Source organism: Sinohyriopsis cumingii, chromosome 4, assembly GCF_028554795.1.
Source record: "Sinohyriopsis cumingii isolate HCF-2022 chromosome 4, ASM2855479v2, whole genome shotgun sequence".
In the NCBI taxonomy this organism is placed as follows: domain Eukaryota; kingdom Metazoa; phylum Mollusca; class Bivalvia; order Unionida; family Unionidae; genus Sinohyriopsis; species Sinohyriopsis cumingii.
Window position 1 is genome coordinate 83,430,266 of NC_142964.1, and position 19,254 is coordinate 83,449,519.

At 34.6% G+C, this 19,254-nt stretch overlaps 1 protein-coding gene across 3 annotated transcripts in view; it reads left to right on the forward strand.

Annotated features, from left to right (window-relative positions):
- Positions 1-18,928, forward strand: part of LOC149801561 (receptor expression-enhancing protein 5-like) — a 46,184-nt gene extending 27,256 nt beyond the window's left edge. For 2 of the 3 annotated variants that reach the window (XM_089955782.1, XM_089955783.1), the window contains one exon: positions 13,748-18,928. In XM_089955782.1, coding sequence (XP_089811908.1) covers positions 13,748-13,833 — 86 coding nt within the window. In that variant the 3' untranslated portion in view covers positions 13,834-18,928. Of the gene's footprint in view, positions 1-2,012; positions 2,051-13,747 lie in introns of all 3 variants that reach the window. The other variant, XM_089955784.1, reaches the window with a different exon arrangement.
- Positions 18,929-19,254: the final 326 nt, after the last annotated feature.

Consider the following 19,254-nt stretch of genomic DNA (forward strand, 5'->3'; position numbering starts at 1 on the left):
TGTTGTTACTGCCAATTCCTTCCTTGCACTGATGTTCCACTAGGTTAGGCTGCTCCCTCAAAATAATGACAAGTGCCTTCATGCATGCCCACTTTGTGTGAGGCATCTCCTGCAGGGTGATCCAATGTTTTGGAAACTTCTGGTTCTCCCTAATGGAAGGACAGAATTTTTGTCAGTTGGTCAGGGTATTTTCCTCCAGGAAAAGTATGAGCTACGTAATAGCAACAGATAAGTATTATATTATTAAAATTAGTTTTACCCTCACACCAAAAAGCTACATGTATGTATTATTTACATGTTCAAACTATTAAAACAATTTATAGAGACTGGTTTCAAGTTGGCCCTAAATGATTAGGGTGTCATTTGGATTTTCAGTATGCCTGCCACAGCATCATCTTTAAAATCTTATCCCCATTTCTCCTGAATGAATGATGTTAACATGGAGTTTTCTTATGATATCTAGTAGGTAGTAAATGAAAATGGTGCCAAACTGACTTCTAAGGTAGCTGCTGCAATGGCCATTTTGAAAATCTTGTTATTACTAATTCCCCTAAATGGCTAGTGATATCAGCATTGTGCTTTCACCAAAAGACTCGTTCTGATGTCTAGTTGGTTCTAAATGGAGATGGTGCCAATCTTTTATCTGATATGGCAAAAGGAAAAAAAAGATCCTTTTATGAATTCCTGGAAATTCTTTTCAGCCACCAGTGTCTGTCCCTTTGAGGGACTCTTGTTAAATTTATCTATCAAATCATTACATAATGTCATTGTTTTGCATTGAAATATAATTTTTTTCATGCATCCTTTGATAAATACTTCATTGGTACAACAATGTGACATGATCCATTCAGATACTTTTTAACAACATTATTATTTGCAGCTCAGCAAGAAAACAGTTCCTGGTCAGTTGTTATGGTATTTATGTAACTTAATAAATAAAACATGCTATCTGCTGCAAAAAGGTCATACACATATAGGGTCCTATCAAGTTTGATTCATCATGGAGTTTTTGATCATCTCAGACTGAATGTTTTCGGTTCCCTCTTGACTCCTGTGATAGTCGAATCTTTTTCACTCAAAGATTTCTTACGATGCCTAGTTGGTCCTAAATGATAATGGTACCAATCTCAGGTTTAAAATGGCAGCCATCTTGAAAATCTTGTATTCCTGAAAATTCTTTTCATCCAGTAGAGTGTCAGTCCCTTCAGCAAACTCTTGTTTCTGAATTTTTTTCTTTAAGCCAGTGTGATTCATTGATTAATGTCAGGCTGTATTTCTCAAAGTTTTTCACCTCAGAAATTTAGTCCCTTTTTGTCATTAATACAACCTTGAAAATATATTACACTTACTAATGGCCATCAGTGACTGTGCACTGCCACTCAGCAGACTACTAGAAACTTTGATTCACTTACACAGATATGATCTAAAATGAAAATTAATCTGAACATTTGTAGTCTTTGGTAACCTTGGCCATTGCTAGCACTAACACAGATGCGGATAACCATGCACTTAAGAAAAATAATAGACCGATTAAAATTTCCTTCCCTGATGAAAAGTGCTCAGGTCGAGATTTTGGGCACATTGTACAAAAGCTTGTTAGAAACTAGCACTCAAGGTGCATCAGTCCTCTTTAATTTGTCAGAACTAAAACCTTTTTCTGCTGTCATTTTCTTCTTCAATCATATTGATAGTGTTTAACGCTAACATCTTTCAAACAGGTTTACCTATGGCTACTAATAAAGTTTGAAAGGTACAGATGTAGAAACCTCAACTTGACAACCAACTCAACTTGACAATTAGTATTTATATGTTTGTTACCATTTTCATGCCTACATTATTATTAGTATGTTTATAACAATATTCAGCATGCCACATGATCTCTCAGTGCATTTGGAATTCTTTAGATCTATTGGGGATGTACTATATTGAAGGTAAGATGATTATTGATAAATAGTTTAGAGAAGAAAAGAAGCGAGAATATTTCATGGAATTTTGGTTTTGTTATTTGGCAGGAGCAAAAGCACTAGGAGAAGAATTACGTAAGAAAAAGGTACAAGGGGAATAACATGTAAAAAAAAACAATAAAAAACAACTATCCCTGCCTGAAGCTTTTATATAGTATATCCTGGAATCCTTTTTCAATCTTTCCCTTTGTTGCAATGCATGCTTTTCACAAGGATTCATTTCAAGACAAAATATCTTTAAGCTCTTTCTCTGTGTTGTCAGCAAGATCATGGTTTGTGGTTTGGGATGGATAGTATTACCCTTTGTCCATCTATCCAGTTCGTTTTTATGTTTTGATCATTCTTCAGGCATAGAGGTAGAGCATTTTTGTTGTTGGAATATATATCCAGTATGTTTTCCAATTATATGTAAAACAAAGCAGGGATTCCAAAGTTGATTTAAGAGCAAAAGAGTTAATACAGTGCCACATCAAAAGTAAGTAGCCACTTGAGTAAGAAAAATCTTCATCATTTAGTGAAATATGATTACAGATGGCCATTCATTGCATGGATAAGAAGTATTGTGATCTTGATCTTGCCCGTTTGCACTAATAAACATCTTAACTAGTCTGAAACTGTTAATTTTTTGCAAGTGCTATTTTTAGACCCTCATTGATGTAAATAAAGTATCACTCCCCACACCAAGGCATTTACATTAATTGAGAAAAAGATGATAATTTAGTTAGTTGAGAAACATTTTAATTGTAGACAAAATATCTGTAATAACTGGAGTATCACATTATACAATTCAGAAACATATGCAATTGTTTCACAAATGAAGCCCACAGAAAAGGCAAAATAGGCAAGGAGATAAAAAAAAATATTGATCAAAAGAGGAGTTTGTGTAATGTTCTTTGTCCCAGTTTGTAACCATCATAGACCATTTTTGCAGAACCTGACCATAGCCTTTAATGATTCTGTCAGTGTTATGCATCTAAGTGCACTCAACAGAAGATTACAGTAAAGAGTTTACAATTCATGAGATTCGATCTAAGGAAGTAAACTATGATTTCTCAGCAGAATCATTGCCACTGACAAGGGTATTGATGAAAATTTGTGGTCAATTATTCAAAAAAAAATTCCGAAAGGGAAATGACCCTTCCAGGAGAATAGTTTTCTTGTCCATGTTTCTTGGAGGATAAAACAGTGGAAAATTTATAAAATGCAATATGTTTATCCTTATCCTGGGCCTCACGTTATTAAGAATATATGGTTAGCAGTTAAATTCAAGGTAGCAAAAGACTACATGAAATAAAATCTAGGTCTAATCACATTAGTATTGTTCTTGACATTTGGAACTATCTCAATCAATCTTAGCCACAGGACTTTATGACTATACCTTATCAATCACAAGCTATAAGTGCGCAGATATCTGTTACTCAGCATTAAAAATTTTAGTGACTATTTTTTTAAAGTAGCAGTGATATTAGTGTTTTTCCAATGCTGTCAATTTAAGTGGCTTCTCACTTTTGACAGTACTCTGGATCTTGTAAAGAAAATAGGCTACATATATTAAATGGCAGACTTTTTGGTGACAGTTTAGGTAAATTTACATATTTTAGCAGTCCTAAACAAAGTACAGTTAATTGTTTTATCATCTCTGTACCTACCAAGTCATGGCATGTCTCATGAAAAGCATGTTTATGAACTACCAAACCCACTGAAACAATCAGTCAAGTTCCTTACAGTGCATCAATCATTGGTTGGTGTTGAGTATTGAAGAACTCATTAAGTTGTCTTATTCAAAGGAATATCCTGATTTGGGACAGACTTTACAGCTTACTAATGCCTCCAGTAAATAAACAATGAACTCATTTTACTTCCATTGAAGTGACAGTATTGGCAAAGCAGGATGCAGAGAAAGTAACTGGGAAATTATGTTAAAGAACAATTTGGAACACTGAATCATGAATTAACATTACATGAAAAATTTGCACAAATATTACATTATGAAATAATGTTAAAGACATTGGGGATAATATTTAAACAGTAAAAATTTAAATGATTTTGAGTACATGTATATAAAAAAATCACAAATCACAACATTGATAGAATCTGAGTCATAACCAACTTGTCTTGTAATATTTTTGTTCGACAGTATGGAATATTTGAGTTCTGACACTGACATTGATATTTTTAAATAATGTGCAAATTATCAATTTAGACAGTGTTATAATGACACTGGCACAAGCCCTGAAATCCACTGACCAGGTCTTAAATACTTATTATAAAGTGTTAGGATTTCTCATCTACTTGTAACTCCCTGTTGTGGCCGAGTGCACACAACATGTTCAGGGTCCACATTAGCTAGGGTTATTCATGAAAATGGTTGCCCCATTGCCTGTCATTCACTAAACTACACAGAAAAACTGAAGATGACCTTTTCTCAAGTTCATTTGTTTATCCCACCCCTTTTTCAGGCTGTTTAATGCTTTTTATATTATAAATTACAATATTTCCTTGTGTCTTTTTTATTTTTAATGAGCTGTATAAAAAAGCTGAAACATATTATTTAATAGCAGTAATACAACACCTGCTACCACTGCAATCTTTTATTTAAGCTGTTAGTTCCAAGTCCAAGCTAATTATTCCCTCCTCCAATTAGTATTGGAGGGTCAGATTTGAAAAGAACATGATCAAGTATTAGTATGTCACAGCCAACATTTGGAATACCTTCTTCTTTGTTAAATAAAGATGGCAATACACATGTGCTACATTGTTCATCGAAATTCACCTTTGTTTTCATCACAGCCAAGATATGGAATACCTTCTCCTTTGTTAAATGAAGATGGCAATACATATGTGTTATATCATTCATCAAAAATCACCTATGTTTTCATCTATAAGCATATCTTTTCGTGTCTGTTGAGTGTTTATCTTCTCAGTCCTTCATTTATTTGAGTGTTTTCTGTACTCCTTTTGTTAATCTTTCAAGGGTTTTTGTGCCAAGTTTCACCAAGTAGTGCTTTAGTAAATTGTATATACCTTCATAGTTCTGATGCTAGGCTAAATTCTATCCTTTTTGTTCTGAATTGTTTGTTTTGTGTGAGAGAAAAAAATATTTTGTTGCTTAGATTCTTTTGTAATGAGGTATGGACAAGTCTGGGCACAGTAAGTCTCCACAGGACACTCACCCCACTTGTTTATCCTGATCTGGGTGTGGAAGCACAAATATATGTCCAATTTGTTTGTCTATGGCCTGACCAAGTGTGGGACTATGTGGAAAGTCACTACACATACAGAGGAAGTACCACTCTTTTTCCTTGTTATCACTGAATGACCTCCACTGTTCCCAGGAGGGGTCTGGATCTCTTCCCATGTTAGGAAAAACAAGTGGCCGGGGGTGGGGTGAGGGTGCAGGAACATACCATGACAGTTATTACAAATTCCATCAGTGCTGGCAAGAAACTGAAAACATTTGAGTGGGTCACACCTCCCACATAGGGATGTGCAGCACCTTTACGTCATTATCCTCATGACATATATAAACAAATTACGCATTCCTGAGAGGGAAGAACAGCAGTCTCAGTTGGATAAATCTGATGAGGATTCTTCTATCAGGTCTTTGTCACCAAACTGGTCTTTGACTGGTCACAGGTCATCCACCAATCACTGGGTTTTGATTATCGGTCTAGGAACATAGATCAGGTAGATTTCACCCTCATCCTCTTCCATTGTTACCATTTTGTCCCAATGGGGATAGGAAGTCCAGTTTATCTTGCTCAGCTAGAGAAATGAATTGGATTGACATCCCCCTTCATACATTCCCATTTAATCCCTACAGGGTGTGAGAATCTTCATTTTTTGGAAGTGGGAGCTGGATCACCATTCACCTTCTAGACAATCTAGAAAGTATCAGGTCTGCAAGTAGAATTAGTTCCATCACCCTCAAGAATGGCTTCAAGATAACTGCAATGCTAGAGTGAGAATCTGTGTAGGAGTCTTGTCTCACCTTGGACGAGGGCTTAGGACAAAAGTGTCATTTCCATCATGGTGGACTCTAATGAGTTTTCAGTGGAACTGATGATACAGTTCCTCACCCTCCATTGGGGTCCCAGCTTCTTCCCATCTGTTGGGTCAGGTGTTGGAGGAGGATGTTTCAATGATTCAATCGAAGGCAGTGAATGAAGATTGGCACCTCCTTGCCCAAGTTTTTTTGTCCTAAAACTTCTGGTGCTGAGGACAAGAAGATTTTGTTCAGTCTTGAGAGATTTTTTTGTGACCTTTTCTAGTCCAGATCATCAGTTCCTTGTTCACTCTTGAAGGTCTGAGAGCTTATATAGATTTTCTGGGGCCCAGAGTTTACTAGGCAACAGACAGGGTGGTCATCCCCTTGTATGCTTTTGAGTTTACTCAATGGCTGAAGCTAGTTCACAGCATGGAAAATAATCAGACTCAGGCTTTCTTTTTCCAGATCTTTCTGATATCAACAAAAGGCTGGAAGTTTCAGCTCATAATTGACTTTTCCTGAAAAGGATTTCTTTGGGGAAAATGATTCAGACTCGAGACTTCTGCCTCAGTCAAGAATGCCCTGCTATGGGGTGGTCCCTATCCACATTCAGAATGTATACGTTCACATCACTATCAATCTTCAGGATGCATATCTTCACATCTCCAACTTTCCACCACACAGAAAAGGCCTCTGATTTTGTCTCAACTGGGAGGTATTTCAATTTCTATCTCTTCCATTCAGTTCACCTCCACCCCTAGAGTCTTTACCAGGGTGATGGGAATCATTGCAGTCCACTTGAACTCTTTAGGGAACCACATCCTCCAATATTTCAGTTGGTTGAAACACACCATCCTCTATCCCCAACCTGGAGAAATGTGGTCTCATCCCTTTTCAGTACTTTGTATATGTGATGTTAAATTTATACACTAACCTAGGGGAGAGTTTATGTTCTGCAGACAGGATCAACTAAATCCTGTTCCTCGTTATAATCTCGTCTGACCAAGACTTCATAGACTCATCTTTACCTCTCTCTCTCTCCTGGGAACTCTCAAGTCAGCAGTGGACTTAAGGACATACACATGCTCCTTCACTTTGCACGGAAATCTGGAGCCTCCTTTAATATGCAATCTCTTGGAGATGAATCACGAAGTTTGCCACCTTCTGCACATGATGAATATCTTGGTGGACAGTCTTTCTAGAGGGGGCTGTGTTCTCATGGAATGTTATCTGCAACAGTCAGTATTAGTCACTTTTCCACTTGTAGGGGAGACCCTGGTTTCAATTGTTTGCTATGAGATTGAACAGCAAGCTCTAGTTTACAGTCTCTCCAGTACCAGATAAGAGGACCTGGGCAGTGGACACTTTCAGTCTAAAGCAGAATTGTCTGTACAGCTTCTCAGCTTTTTTTCAATAATTCTGAAGGTGCTCCACCAAGTCAGGATCTCCATTTTGTTCATTCTAGTAGTCCACTTGTGGCCCCAACAGTTATGGTTCAATAACCTACTCACCTGATTGGTAGATGAACCCATGAAATTACCAGAGGGACCTGCTTTTTCACTACAGGGCTCTGTCCTCTAAAACAGCCAACAGACTGTCCACCTTCATGCTTCATCTCAAGCAATCAGTCTGCCAGGACCAGTTTTCAAGAAGGTTACAAACTGCGTTGTCCTTGCTTGGAGGCAGTCTACATCAGGATTATGATGCATTGTAGAAAATCTTCTGTAATTGGTGCCCTAGGAAATGCATTTATCCTAGCTTTGCCCTTTTAAACACATTTTGAGATTGTCTTCTCATTTTTTTGAGGAAAGAAAACATTCAGTGTCCACTATTTAGGGCTATAGGCAGCTCTTTCTAACACTCTCAGGTACTCTAGCAGTTCCACCACTGGGTTGGACACTCATCTTTCTGGTCTCATCAAGTATTTTGAGTTTCAGAGATTTGTATCTCGTTCATTAATGCCCAGATGAAATCGTTGTGCGTTCTTTGGGCATTGTAAAACCCACTTATGTACCTTTAGCATTAGTAAGAAGTGAGCTTCATACCTTGTCAGTGGAAAAGGATTGTTTACAGTTTCTTTTCTTTGTTAACCAAGGTCTCTGGCTAAGAATCTGCTACCTTGAGTAGCTCCATTTCCTACTGAAATTCCCAGTCTCAGTTGTAGTTTATGCTGGGATGATCAAGATAGGCTCTTTTCATGAGTTAGGGCTTTAAGGCTTTATTTAGCTTCTCCTAAAGGGAGAAGTAAGGGTCTGAATCATCCTTCAACTTCTTAAGGGTTCCACTGATATTTAATTGGCCACCATTTCCAGGTGAATTGTCCTTCCATAAAAGAGAGCTTTTTAGTACCTTACTGAGAGGGACCTTTATTTCATGAGAATCAAAGCCCATGAAGTTATGGATATTGCTACATCTTGGGTCTGTTTGAATCACTCGTTGGATGATGGTAGGGCAGTTACCTTCTGGAGGTCACAAATTACCTTTTACCTTAGTCAAACTAGGATCACATCCTTTTCAATTCTGATACTGCGATACTAATTTGATGAGGGAATAATTAGCTTGCACTTGGGACTATGAATTTTGTGTTTCTTCATCAACTTTTGTGTCAGTTGAGTAAGTATTTATGCCTGCTATTAGATTTCAATCACCATGATTCCCAGTAAATAATCATATGTGAAGCCTGAAAAAGAGAGTGCAATTCTATATATTTGTAGCCCAATAAATCATATACAAGTATGAAGAAAGGACTTGTACTATAATATCTCACCCATTTTTAGTAGTAACCTATTTTCAAGGTCACTGTTTGTTGCAATAACACGGTTATAGAAAAAATTTGCTGAATGAAAATAAGAAATTGTTCATGTTTTCATTAAGTTTTTTCAAATATTTCATTTGCTGTTCAAAAGGTTCTAAATTTTATCTACTGTACTCTAACTTCTCCACAAGTTGCCGCCACTTTGCTCTATTCCAGTCAGATAGGAAAGTTACTTCACCAAAGAATTTGCATCCAGTGTGGACTTCGAATATCATGCACTATTGTAGGCTATCAGTGAGGTTGACATAATTGCATATAACAAACATTTTTCTTCATCAAATCTGTTGGTTAAAATAAGAGAGAAAAAGGTATTCTAGTACAGTGATTTCAGTAAATTTGCCAGATTACTAAAATAACATTTGTAATAAATCATGTACATGTGTATTAGTTTACCACTGTGTCATAACCCCCAATGTAAAAGAGAAACCAAGTTTTTCTTATCTCATTGTTGGTGTGGAAAAGCTGCCTTGATTATTATGTTTGTAAACTGTTGGATATTTGAGAAAATTAGTTTTATAAAGCATATCTTGACTTCATCTCAGCTATCTCAATTGTTATATGTTGTGAACAGACTAACAAGAAAGGTAACTCATGCTAAAAATATGCCGTGTTCAATAGAACAACAAAATTGCTTGCAACCAAGTTGGTCATTATAAAGATAATTGACTATTTTAACCAGAGAATAATATCTATCTTACTTTTACCTTAATTTACACTTCATATAAATTAAAGAGGCTGTTAAATTAGTTATTTTGTATTAACTGTTAATTTGTTATATATTTTCATTGTTTTAAACAGCACAAATGAAATGTATGCAAAACAGGCATATTTATAATAATAAATGAAGAGATTTTTTTTAAAAAAATTAGACAAAAATGAAAATAAAAGAACTGATTTTTCTTTTTTTTCAGTTTTCTTTTCTTTTTGTGTTAAGAAGCAGTAAACTAAGGACACTGTGCAGAATGTCCAAATAAAAACTTGTTTTAGATAAAACTAATATAAACCAGTTATGAACATTAGTCATTGGTCAATGAATTCACATTCACCATTATTATTTTTAATGTGTAAGTAGAAAGTAAGACAGAGGTATCACATTCTGACTGCAATAGTGACATTGTCAACATAAAGGCATGGTCATTATGTCATAATCATAACAGTTTTCAGAGAAGACAGTGTTTTCTCCTTGTATATACTTATATCACTTGAATTATCACCTTTATACTTGAATTTTCTGTGAATATGCGTGCATCCATTTGTGTTACATTATAATTTAAATATTGAATTTTGCAGCTGACCATTCAAATTAAATCTTGTAGGCTTTATTATGATATCTTCATCTTTTCATTAGAAATATGTATAATTAATAATCATGTTCTTTAGTTCTTCCCTATGTTTTCAGTCTCTTACAGAGCAATATAAAATTCAGTGTATTGGCTTTAGGTACTAACTGATGTGTCATCTGGGGAAAGTCTAATATTTTCCTTCAAGTTGAAAATTTATTTTCCTTATTAGAAACAGAATTTTCTCCACCAACTTAAATGTAAATGAGAAGCCTAGGCAGATCAGGGGAATTAAATTACCAGATGATTTTTCAAAGTGTTAAAAAAACATGACATTTGTATTATAAAAGACCCCAGCAATACTTCCCTTAGTTTTATCGTGAAATGATTCTTAACAAGTCACTATTAAAGAATGGTTGGGTACCACTTTTGCAGCAGCAGAATTACAACCCCTGTGTTAAAGGTCTATTCATATGTGTTAGATATAACAGAGTTTGCATTTACGACACCACATACCCTTATTTTCATACAATCCAGAAAACAGCATTAGTGATATCAATACATTTTTACTACTCTATTACACCTTGCCACTCAAGAAATGAATAATTGAACATTCAAATCAGAATAATCTTTTAGTAATAACAAATTGGTATTTGAATGTTTGTTTACCTAAGAAGTTTGGCAGCATTTTATAAAAGAATCAAACAAGGTGAGATGTAAGCTATGCAACAGTGGATTAATTTACAAGGGAACCATTTCAAATCTGTTAAATCACATGAAATTCAAGGTCTTACAAAATTACCATGTCAAAATTGTGAATTGATACATTGCTCACATTATTGACTTATTCATGTTGTTGTACAGGCACTCTTGAAATGATAACATGAAATACATGTTCTTGAAGAACATGGTATACCAAAGTCAACAAAGCCTTTACATGTTAATCAACTAGAGCTCTGAAAAATTTGTGAACTATTGTCAGCCATTCATTTCATCAGTAGTTGTAGTCAATGCTGCATTACCCCCAAATCCTCCACTCTCACCTCTCCCCAATTTCCACACCTTGTCTTTTATTCAAGCTTTGGAGTTATTAAACAGATATGTAATTGCCAATATGCTTAAAATCTGACACTATCCATTTTTCCCACTTAAAAGTCCTGACGAGATTAGCTTATTATCACTAGAATGTACATTGAAGTTAACTCAATTTTGCAACAAAATCAATTAATTTCTTTTAGGGAGTTTACTGTTACACTAAAGTTTAACAATATTACAATACCTGCTACTGTTGCAAAACAGATGCCTTGTCACAGTACAATTCTAGATGTAATGAGGTACTGCTGTGGATCCCCTGATCAAAATCATAACAGTGTATAAAAAGGGTTAAAAGAAAACAAGGTGAAACTTATTAGTCTTGTATCTTTATTTCCTTTCAAAGACACTATTATTTAAAAAAAATTGATACTGTATGCTATACTGCAACTCAGTTTATTATGCTATTCTCAATATATCATTATTTGTTGTATATATTTTGGTTCTTTGTATAATGCGGCTTGGTACATAATGTGGTCAGCAGCAATGGACCCAGACTAATATGTGATAATAAGGGAGAACTGTACTTTCCTTTTCCAGAATGCCAAGTCCACAGTACAAGCTAAATATTCCTGCCACTAATTAGTAATTGGATAATAAAATAATTCCAGTCTGATTCCATAGTTGTACCCAGCATACAGAATATCTTTGTCCTATTCCATCAACTATTATGAGAATACACATGTGCCAGCTTGCTAATCAGAATTCACCTTCTTTGTCATTTCTAATACATCTATTTGTGTCAACTGCCAAATTATAATGAGGGAGAGCTGTACTTTCTTGTTCATGGATGCAAGGGTGAGTCCAAGCTAAATATTCCAAATTTTGGAAGTACACTCTATACCATGATTTATTTTATTATGTGTGCCATATTAGATAAGAACCTGTGGAACAGTGGCAACTAATATAGACTATTACCAAAGAAGTTGGACATTTCAGGTGGAATAATAAGTGGCCTAGACATAACAGATCACATGGTCACATGAAAAAGTTTCCCATGTGGTCCAGCAACCTGTAGGAATTACATCTGTTAGGAGAAACATATGGAACACTTTGTTACGAAGCACAGTAACTCCCACTTCCCGAATCTGAGTTGACCAAATTGAAACTTTCATTATATTCAGACATCTTAATCTGTCACTCAGTGAATGTTCAGTATGAACTATAAAGTTTGAATCAAAAAGAATCTATTCATCATAGATGCCAGTAACTGATGATGAATGACATAAATCCATATATCAAAAAAGAATCAATTAGTCCATCACTGCTGCAGCCGAGTCTGCTAGTTTAGTTTGGAATTAAATTCAGTTCAGTTTATTATGAAAGATTTTTTTGACAGGTTCCAAATGAAAACATGGTGAAATGCTACAGAATGTGTTGACTAAATGATAATACATTTTGAATTTGTTGGGACAGCTTGTGGTGAAATTTATGTATCATAATTATACATTGTGAATAAATATTTAAGGAACAAAATGGCAAGTTGTGAGTTAATTCTGAAGAGCAGAAAATTGCACACATAATATTGAATGTTAGACTACATGTAGTGGTCTTCTTCAGTTTAATATTTTCAACAGTATCTTCATCATTCACACTAGTTTCTCATTTCTGAAGCAAAACAGAAAGATTGTTCAAGATATTTCTAAACTAGTATTCTTTGGATGTGTATTGTTAATAATTCTTCAGGTTTTAGCATTGTTTGTTTCTGTCTAGCAATCTGGACATCCATCCATCTATCTGTACAAATACTAAGCTGTTAAAGATATACATTGGAAACCTTTTATACATATCAGATATTTGGCAGATGTGCCTTTGGCTTTTTGGAATTTTTAGTGAAAATGATGCACAGAAAAATATATGCTGACTTGTACATTTATTTTTACCCATAAGCACACCACCAGAAACTAAATTACCAACAAAGAATTTGACCCAGATTAATCAAGTGCACACAAATGTTGCCTTTAACGTCCCTGTTTACTCTGTAAATATGAACTTGCTATATAAGATGTCAGCTGTGTCTTAGCAGTCATTTACACCAGGCAGGGAATTTACATGACTCCATCTTATATATCTGCTTAAATGATGCATGCCATAACACATTTTTTAAACCATTCTTTTAATCATATAAAATTACCTCATCTGTTAGATCTTACAACCAAAACATTAAAATACACATGCAATTTGTCTTGGTAACCAACCCTGTGAATTTTTTTACCCCATCAATGAGCATTGATACTTTTTTCATATGATTTTCATATTGAGGTTAAGCCAAGAAATGTAGAGCATCTTCATAACAAAATATTTTTTAACACAAACCTTGTATTGTCTCATTTAAGACCATTGCAGAATGTCTCATAACACACTTTGACCAATTAAAGTAAAAGAAACTTGTTATAGATGGGTTTAAATGTTATCATTGTTACATTATACATGTGTTTTTTATTGCCCTGCCTTTTAGCAGAGATACCGATATCAGCTGCAGTGGTGGCTCCATGTTTGATTTTAAAGTTTTTGTGAGAGCTCATAAATTTGAAAAGTGCAAGACACATTGTTCTGTGAAACCCTTGTTACTATATGAAAATTATGATCATCTTTCTTTGTTTTTCAGTCCAAGATGCAGTAGAAAACACAGCTGGAGAGGTTGCTGCTGATATGGCCCGCCGTAGATTTACTGACACAACAAAGTCTGAATAATTCAGAACTCAGATTTTTTTAATGCAATTTCTGCATTCTTTTAGACAGTTAATAGTTTGCACTTTGTTCATGTAACGAATGACTTCCTGTTTTCTTAGCAACACATTTTCTAAACAGTATGTATAAACATTTTCCTTCCCAATATGTTCTCCCTGTTCAGAAAACCATATAGATTTCAAATGGCAGTTTTTTTAAGGTATAGTTGTCCCTACTTATAATCCCACCCCTTCTGCAGTAAAAGGGTGGACTTGTGAACAGGGTGGCCCCTCATGATGGAGACAAGATGGCAAAATACACTATTTTGGTAGTGGACAAGGTGCCAGTATAAAAGGTGGCAGCCTCTCAAGAGTGGGACAACTGAAACCCATTTTTGAATCTTAATGATTGGGTGATTGGATTTGGATCACATCATAATGATTGGAATGTTAAGAAGATATAGAAAAGAACTGTTAAAAAGACATCATAAAAGTTTCTTTAGACATATGACTCTTTTATTTTCTGATGCAGTCTAGTCAGAATGTGGGTGGGGGTCTGCAATTTTTTTATGATTTTGTTGTTTATTTCATCAGGTGTACCAATAATATAATTTTCAACTCATTCAAAAGAATACAAACTTATAAAGTTAAAAAATGGAAAACACTGTGTAAAATATTTCAGTAAAAAAATTTAAAAAAGATTTTTGGGGAGTGATGGTGTACCAAAAATGAAATAAAGTAATTTTTCTGGTGGTGGCACCAGCAGAATAAGCAGTTTGTTCAGGTTTTGGGTCCAGTTTCTCTTTGTCACACATTTACTAAACCCCATGATAGACTCGCATCATTCTTGATATGAAGTGTATGAAATTATTGTGTGTGTGCTCAACCTTTTGACCTTGGAATCGCAGTCATAGAAAATTTGCATTAAGGCTTGGATTAAAGTCTTTTAATTTGCTTATATTTCTTAAACCCTATGATGGATTTTGTTTATATGTAGTATGAATTATTAAGAAGCTAAAACAATTCATTGTGGGGGCCCCGAGTGGCCAAGTGGTCAAAAGCACTCACTGATCGGGATCACTTCCAGGTCAAAAGCAATCACTGATTTGGATCACTTCCATTTCAACTCTGTCTGCTTGGGTTCGAGTCTCGAGCTCGGCTAAAGTGGGTACATGAGAAAGCCTGTCAGTAGCTTCTCCTGGGTCGGTGGTTCTTCCTAGGGTTTTCCAATGCTCTTCCTCCACCAGTTATACTGGCCACCATTTATAGCCTATCTTGTGCTGAAAAAGGGCGTTAAACCTTGTAACAACAACAATTCATTGTTCAACCTGCTTGCATGCCCCTTTGACATTGTGGTAAGGTCAGAATTGGCACAAAGCTTGTAAAGTTTTTTACTTGTTTATTTTTCCCAATCCCCATGATGGATTTTGCTCATGCTTGTGGTGAATCATTATGAAGCTAAGACAATTCATCTGTGACAGACATATGCTCCTTTGACCACAGGGTATAGGTTACAGTAATAGAAAATATGCAATATGGTTTGGGGTTTTATTTGTTACATTTGTTTTCATTGATTTTCTAAACCCCTCAGTGGATTTTGTTCATAGTTGAGATGCATCAGTAAGAAGGTAAGACAGTTTGCTCTGTGGGGCCCTGGGTGGCTGAGTGATCTAAAGCATTTGCCTTTACCGATTGCTGCCATATCACATTTGATGCACATGGGTTTGAGTTTCAAGCTCAGCCAATTTGGAAATGTGAGAAATATTGCGGGTAGCTTCCTGTGGGTTGGTGGTTCTTTCATGGGTTTTTCCAGGTTCTTCATTCAGATATACTGGTTGCCATGTATAGCCTATCATGGCCACAAATCACCACCACCATCAAAATTCACTCTGCAACATGCTTGCTTACCCTTTGACTTTGGATGCATGGTAACTATCATAAAAGATTTCTGATACAGTTTTGGTTCAAGCCTTTACTTGATACTTCCTAAACCTGGATTGGTTTTCTTCATACTTCAGATGAATCATTATGAAAAGATGGTTATATGACGTGCTTGCCTGAGGTAATTGCCACTCATTTTACAGCAGTCTCAGTGCAGGTCCATGCCTTTTTAATTGAAACTGATGAGAAAAAATATTGTAAGCATTTTTGACTTGTTTGTATACTTATATAACAATGTGGACCATGCAGAAGATATATTTCTGAATTTTAAAAAATTTTGATGCTGATATGCGGCATGAATTTTTTTTATTGGAAGCATACATGTATACATTAACAAATGATAGAAATGGTTTTAAAATACTTAAAATGGTTATGGGTTAAAGTCCTTTCAAATTCTTGTACATGCTTATTTATGTAATTATATAAACTTTTTCATCTCTTAATTTGCTTCATATATTGATTATTGCTTAATACTAGCTGGTGTTTGTAGCCCCCACTCCACCCTTGTTTCATGTCTTCAGCTAGGTTTTCAGTTCATCGATACTTTGGAGAAATTTGGATCCATACACTTTTGTCCTCTCAGACTGTATATATCTGACTGAGCAGTTGAGTATTATGTGTCAGTAGACCAAGGTCACTTAATTTTAAATAGCATAGACCTTAATATGCCACCTCATTTTGTAATATTTGCAGATCAGGCTTTGTTCTATATTCAGTTTAATGAATGTTATACATGGAGATATGTATTCAGTAATACCTTTATATATATATTTTCCCCAATTTAAATTCATTCTCATTTCAGTTTCTTGTTCCAAATCAACATTCAACATTTCCACATTAATTCATTCCAGCAAACATTAGTTTTTTAAATTTCTGCCCTACTCTTTAATCTGTTATGAGACATTTTCGTTCTCTTTTTGCATGCAGTCCATTAGGTCCTTTGGGGTTGTTCTTCAGGATTGATATAATTAAACCATATAGGTGGTCTTTATGGCAGATGAAGAAAACATTCATTGTAATCCTTTTAGTTGCTTTTCAGAAAGGCTGTATTTCCTTCTTTTATGTGGATTAATGTGCAGTTGTGGTGCTAATTCTTTTACTCAGACTTGCAATAATTGGATACATCATGTGTCTTCATATAACTGATGGCATTAAAATCGGTTTTAAATTATTCTGCAATCAATAAAGCATGTTTACTTCCAACTTATTTTCCTGTTTAAAACTTTATAGTTGTCTGTTTATACTTACATTTTAGTGAAACATTATATCAAGAAAACTTTCTTTTGTTATGTCTCAAATGAATAACATGTTAAGTTTTATGAAACATATTTCTGTGCAATGTTATGATGCATGTACATATTATATAATAGTTTTGTTATATGTTAATGTACTTGCTCAATAATTGAATACTCATAGGTTTGTCAGTTATACTGAGCACTTTTCCCATAATTCAGTTCCATCTTTTGCTCCTGATTGAACAAAAATGACATACACTTAATGCTTATTAAATTTTAATTAGCAATTTTAGAAAATAGCTATCTGCTTGAAAAGTATATTAAAACAACTTTTTTTCTCATTCAGTGATGCTTGATTAATATAGCAGCAACTTTTCAACAGCAGCGAGAGTTTGTGATTTTGGTTAAGTTTTTATAACTTGTATTTCCTAAACTTGATGGATTGTCTTCCTACTTTGCATGGATCATTTTGAAACAAAGATATATTCTGTGACATGCAAGTTGGCCACCATGACAGTTGCAGTTTTATCAAGTTTGCATCAAACTATTTTTGGTTAAAATGTTCTATTTGTTTATATTTCTCAAACTACATGATGGATTTTGTTCATACTTGGGATGATTCCTTATGAAATTATGGCAGCTGTGGTATGCCCCTTTGATCATGAGGTTTTGGTCATGTCCAAGAAAATTTGCATTTAGATTTTGATTAACGTTTTTTGTTTGCTTATATTTCCTCAACTCCTTTCAGATTTGGATCATACTTGAGAAAATATGAGGTGAAGACAATTTGTTCTGTGACATACTCAGTATTTTGACCTTTGGATCAAGGGTACATTTGACAGCGGTGATTTTACATGCAGGCCTTAGTCTTTTTTGCTTTAAACCTAATTAAATTATATTTTATTTCAATTTTGTTTTTCAGAATGTTTTCTAAATGCATAATTCTGCAAGTTATAAAGACTTCATTTTATTTTTATGCCCAATTTAATAATTTCTGTATTCAGGTGTGCCAATTTGTGAATCGATATCTGTAATAATTACACCACTCAAATTTCATTCCAAAAGATAGTTACAAAAAAAATAAACAATTACACTAATGCCTTCAAGTTTGAGTTTGCCATGCTCTTAACAGATAGAAATTTTTTAGTTTGAAAAATGCATCCAGGTATTGTTTGACTTTTTTTGACAGTCATTTATATTAAATAATATTGAAGAAAACAGAAAAATAAATTGTACATGTCAAATTTCAATTTTTCCATCTCATTTGGACAGCACAACTGAATAGTACACATGTATTTTAGGCATTCGACATCAACCCTTGGCATATTTTGCAAGCTGATAATGGTGTTGCTCCATCTTGCAGGTGGAGTATCTGCCCATAGCAAGTGAAATCAATTTACCAGTAAGAAAGCTTGTTATGTGACCTGTAGTTGTTTATAAAAGTAATTTCCACTGTGTCTACAGACATTGATTTGATGTGGAATTAAAACTTGCTTAAAATGTTTAAATTTGAGAAACTTGCATGTGTTGTTGTGGATGGTGGCTGCTATGATTTTTTTCCTTTGTTTCCTAATTTAAATGTAACAAGGGATCGGTGTCTTTTCATCAGCATCCAATCCAATAATAGAGAAGTATATACAATTTTAGTAGCTAAATATGCCAGAGATTCATGTGGAACAAAGTGGATTGATGACCCTTGGCTAGCAAAGAAGTAGTTTATGTCTTAGTGTACCTCTTCTTTTTGATTCATATTGATATAAATGCAGTTATTTTGTTGTTTAATATTATTAGTTGATTCTTGCAACATTTATGTGTATGAATATATTTATAAGTATCATCTACCAGTTTCTGCATAAGGATACTATGTGCATTGGTCTTTTCTAAAGAATATATAGACATTTCAATCCAAACTTCCCCTTTATCAAATAAATTATTTATTCTCAAGTATAGTCTTTTATTTATCATGTTTCCACCATATTATATGGAGAAGGCATAGTTTTACCCATGCGCATCTCACAGTACCTCACAAATGTCATTCCTGCTGAATAAAATTTGAAGGATGTCATGGCTTTATATTAAAAATACTTGACCAGTAGGTAAGTTTTATTTACAACATTTTTTGAGTAAGTTAATAGGGGCTATTAATGGGGCATTTGACTTTACCTTTGTATATTTAACCAAACTTGCAAACGTTGTACTATATTGGAAGAGGCACATGTCTTATGGACACAATCTCTAGTTTTGTAGTGGAGATATTTAGCATTTATAGC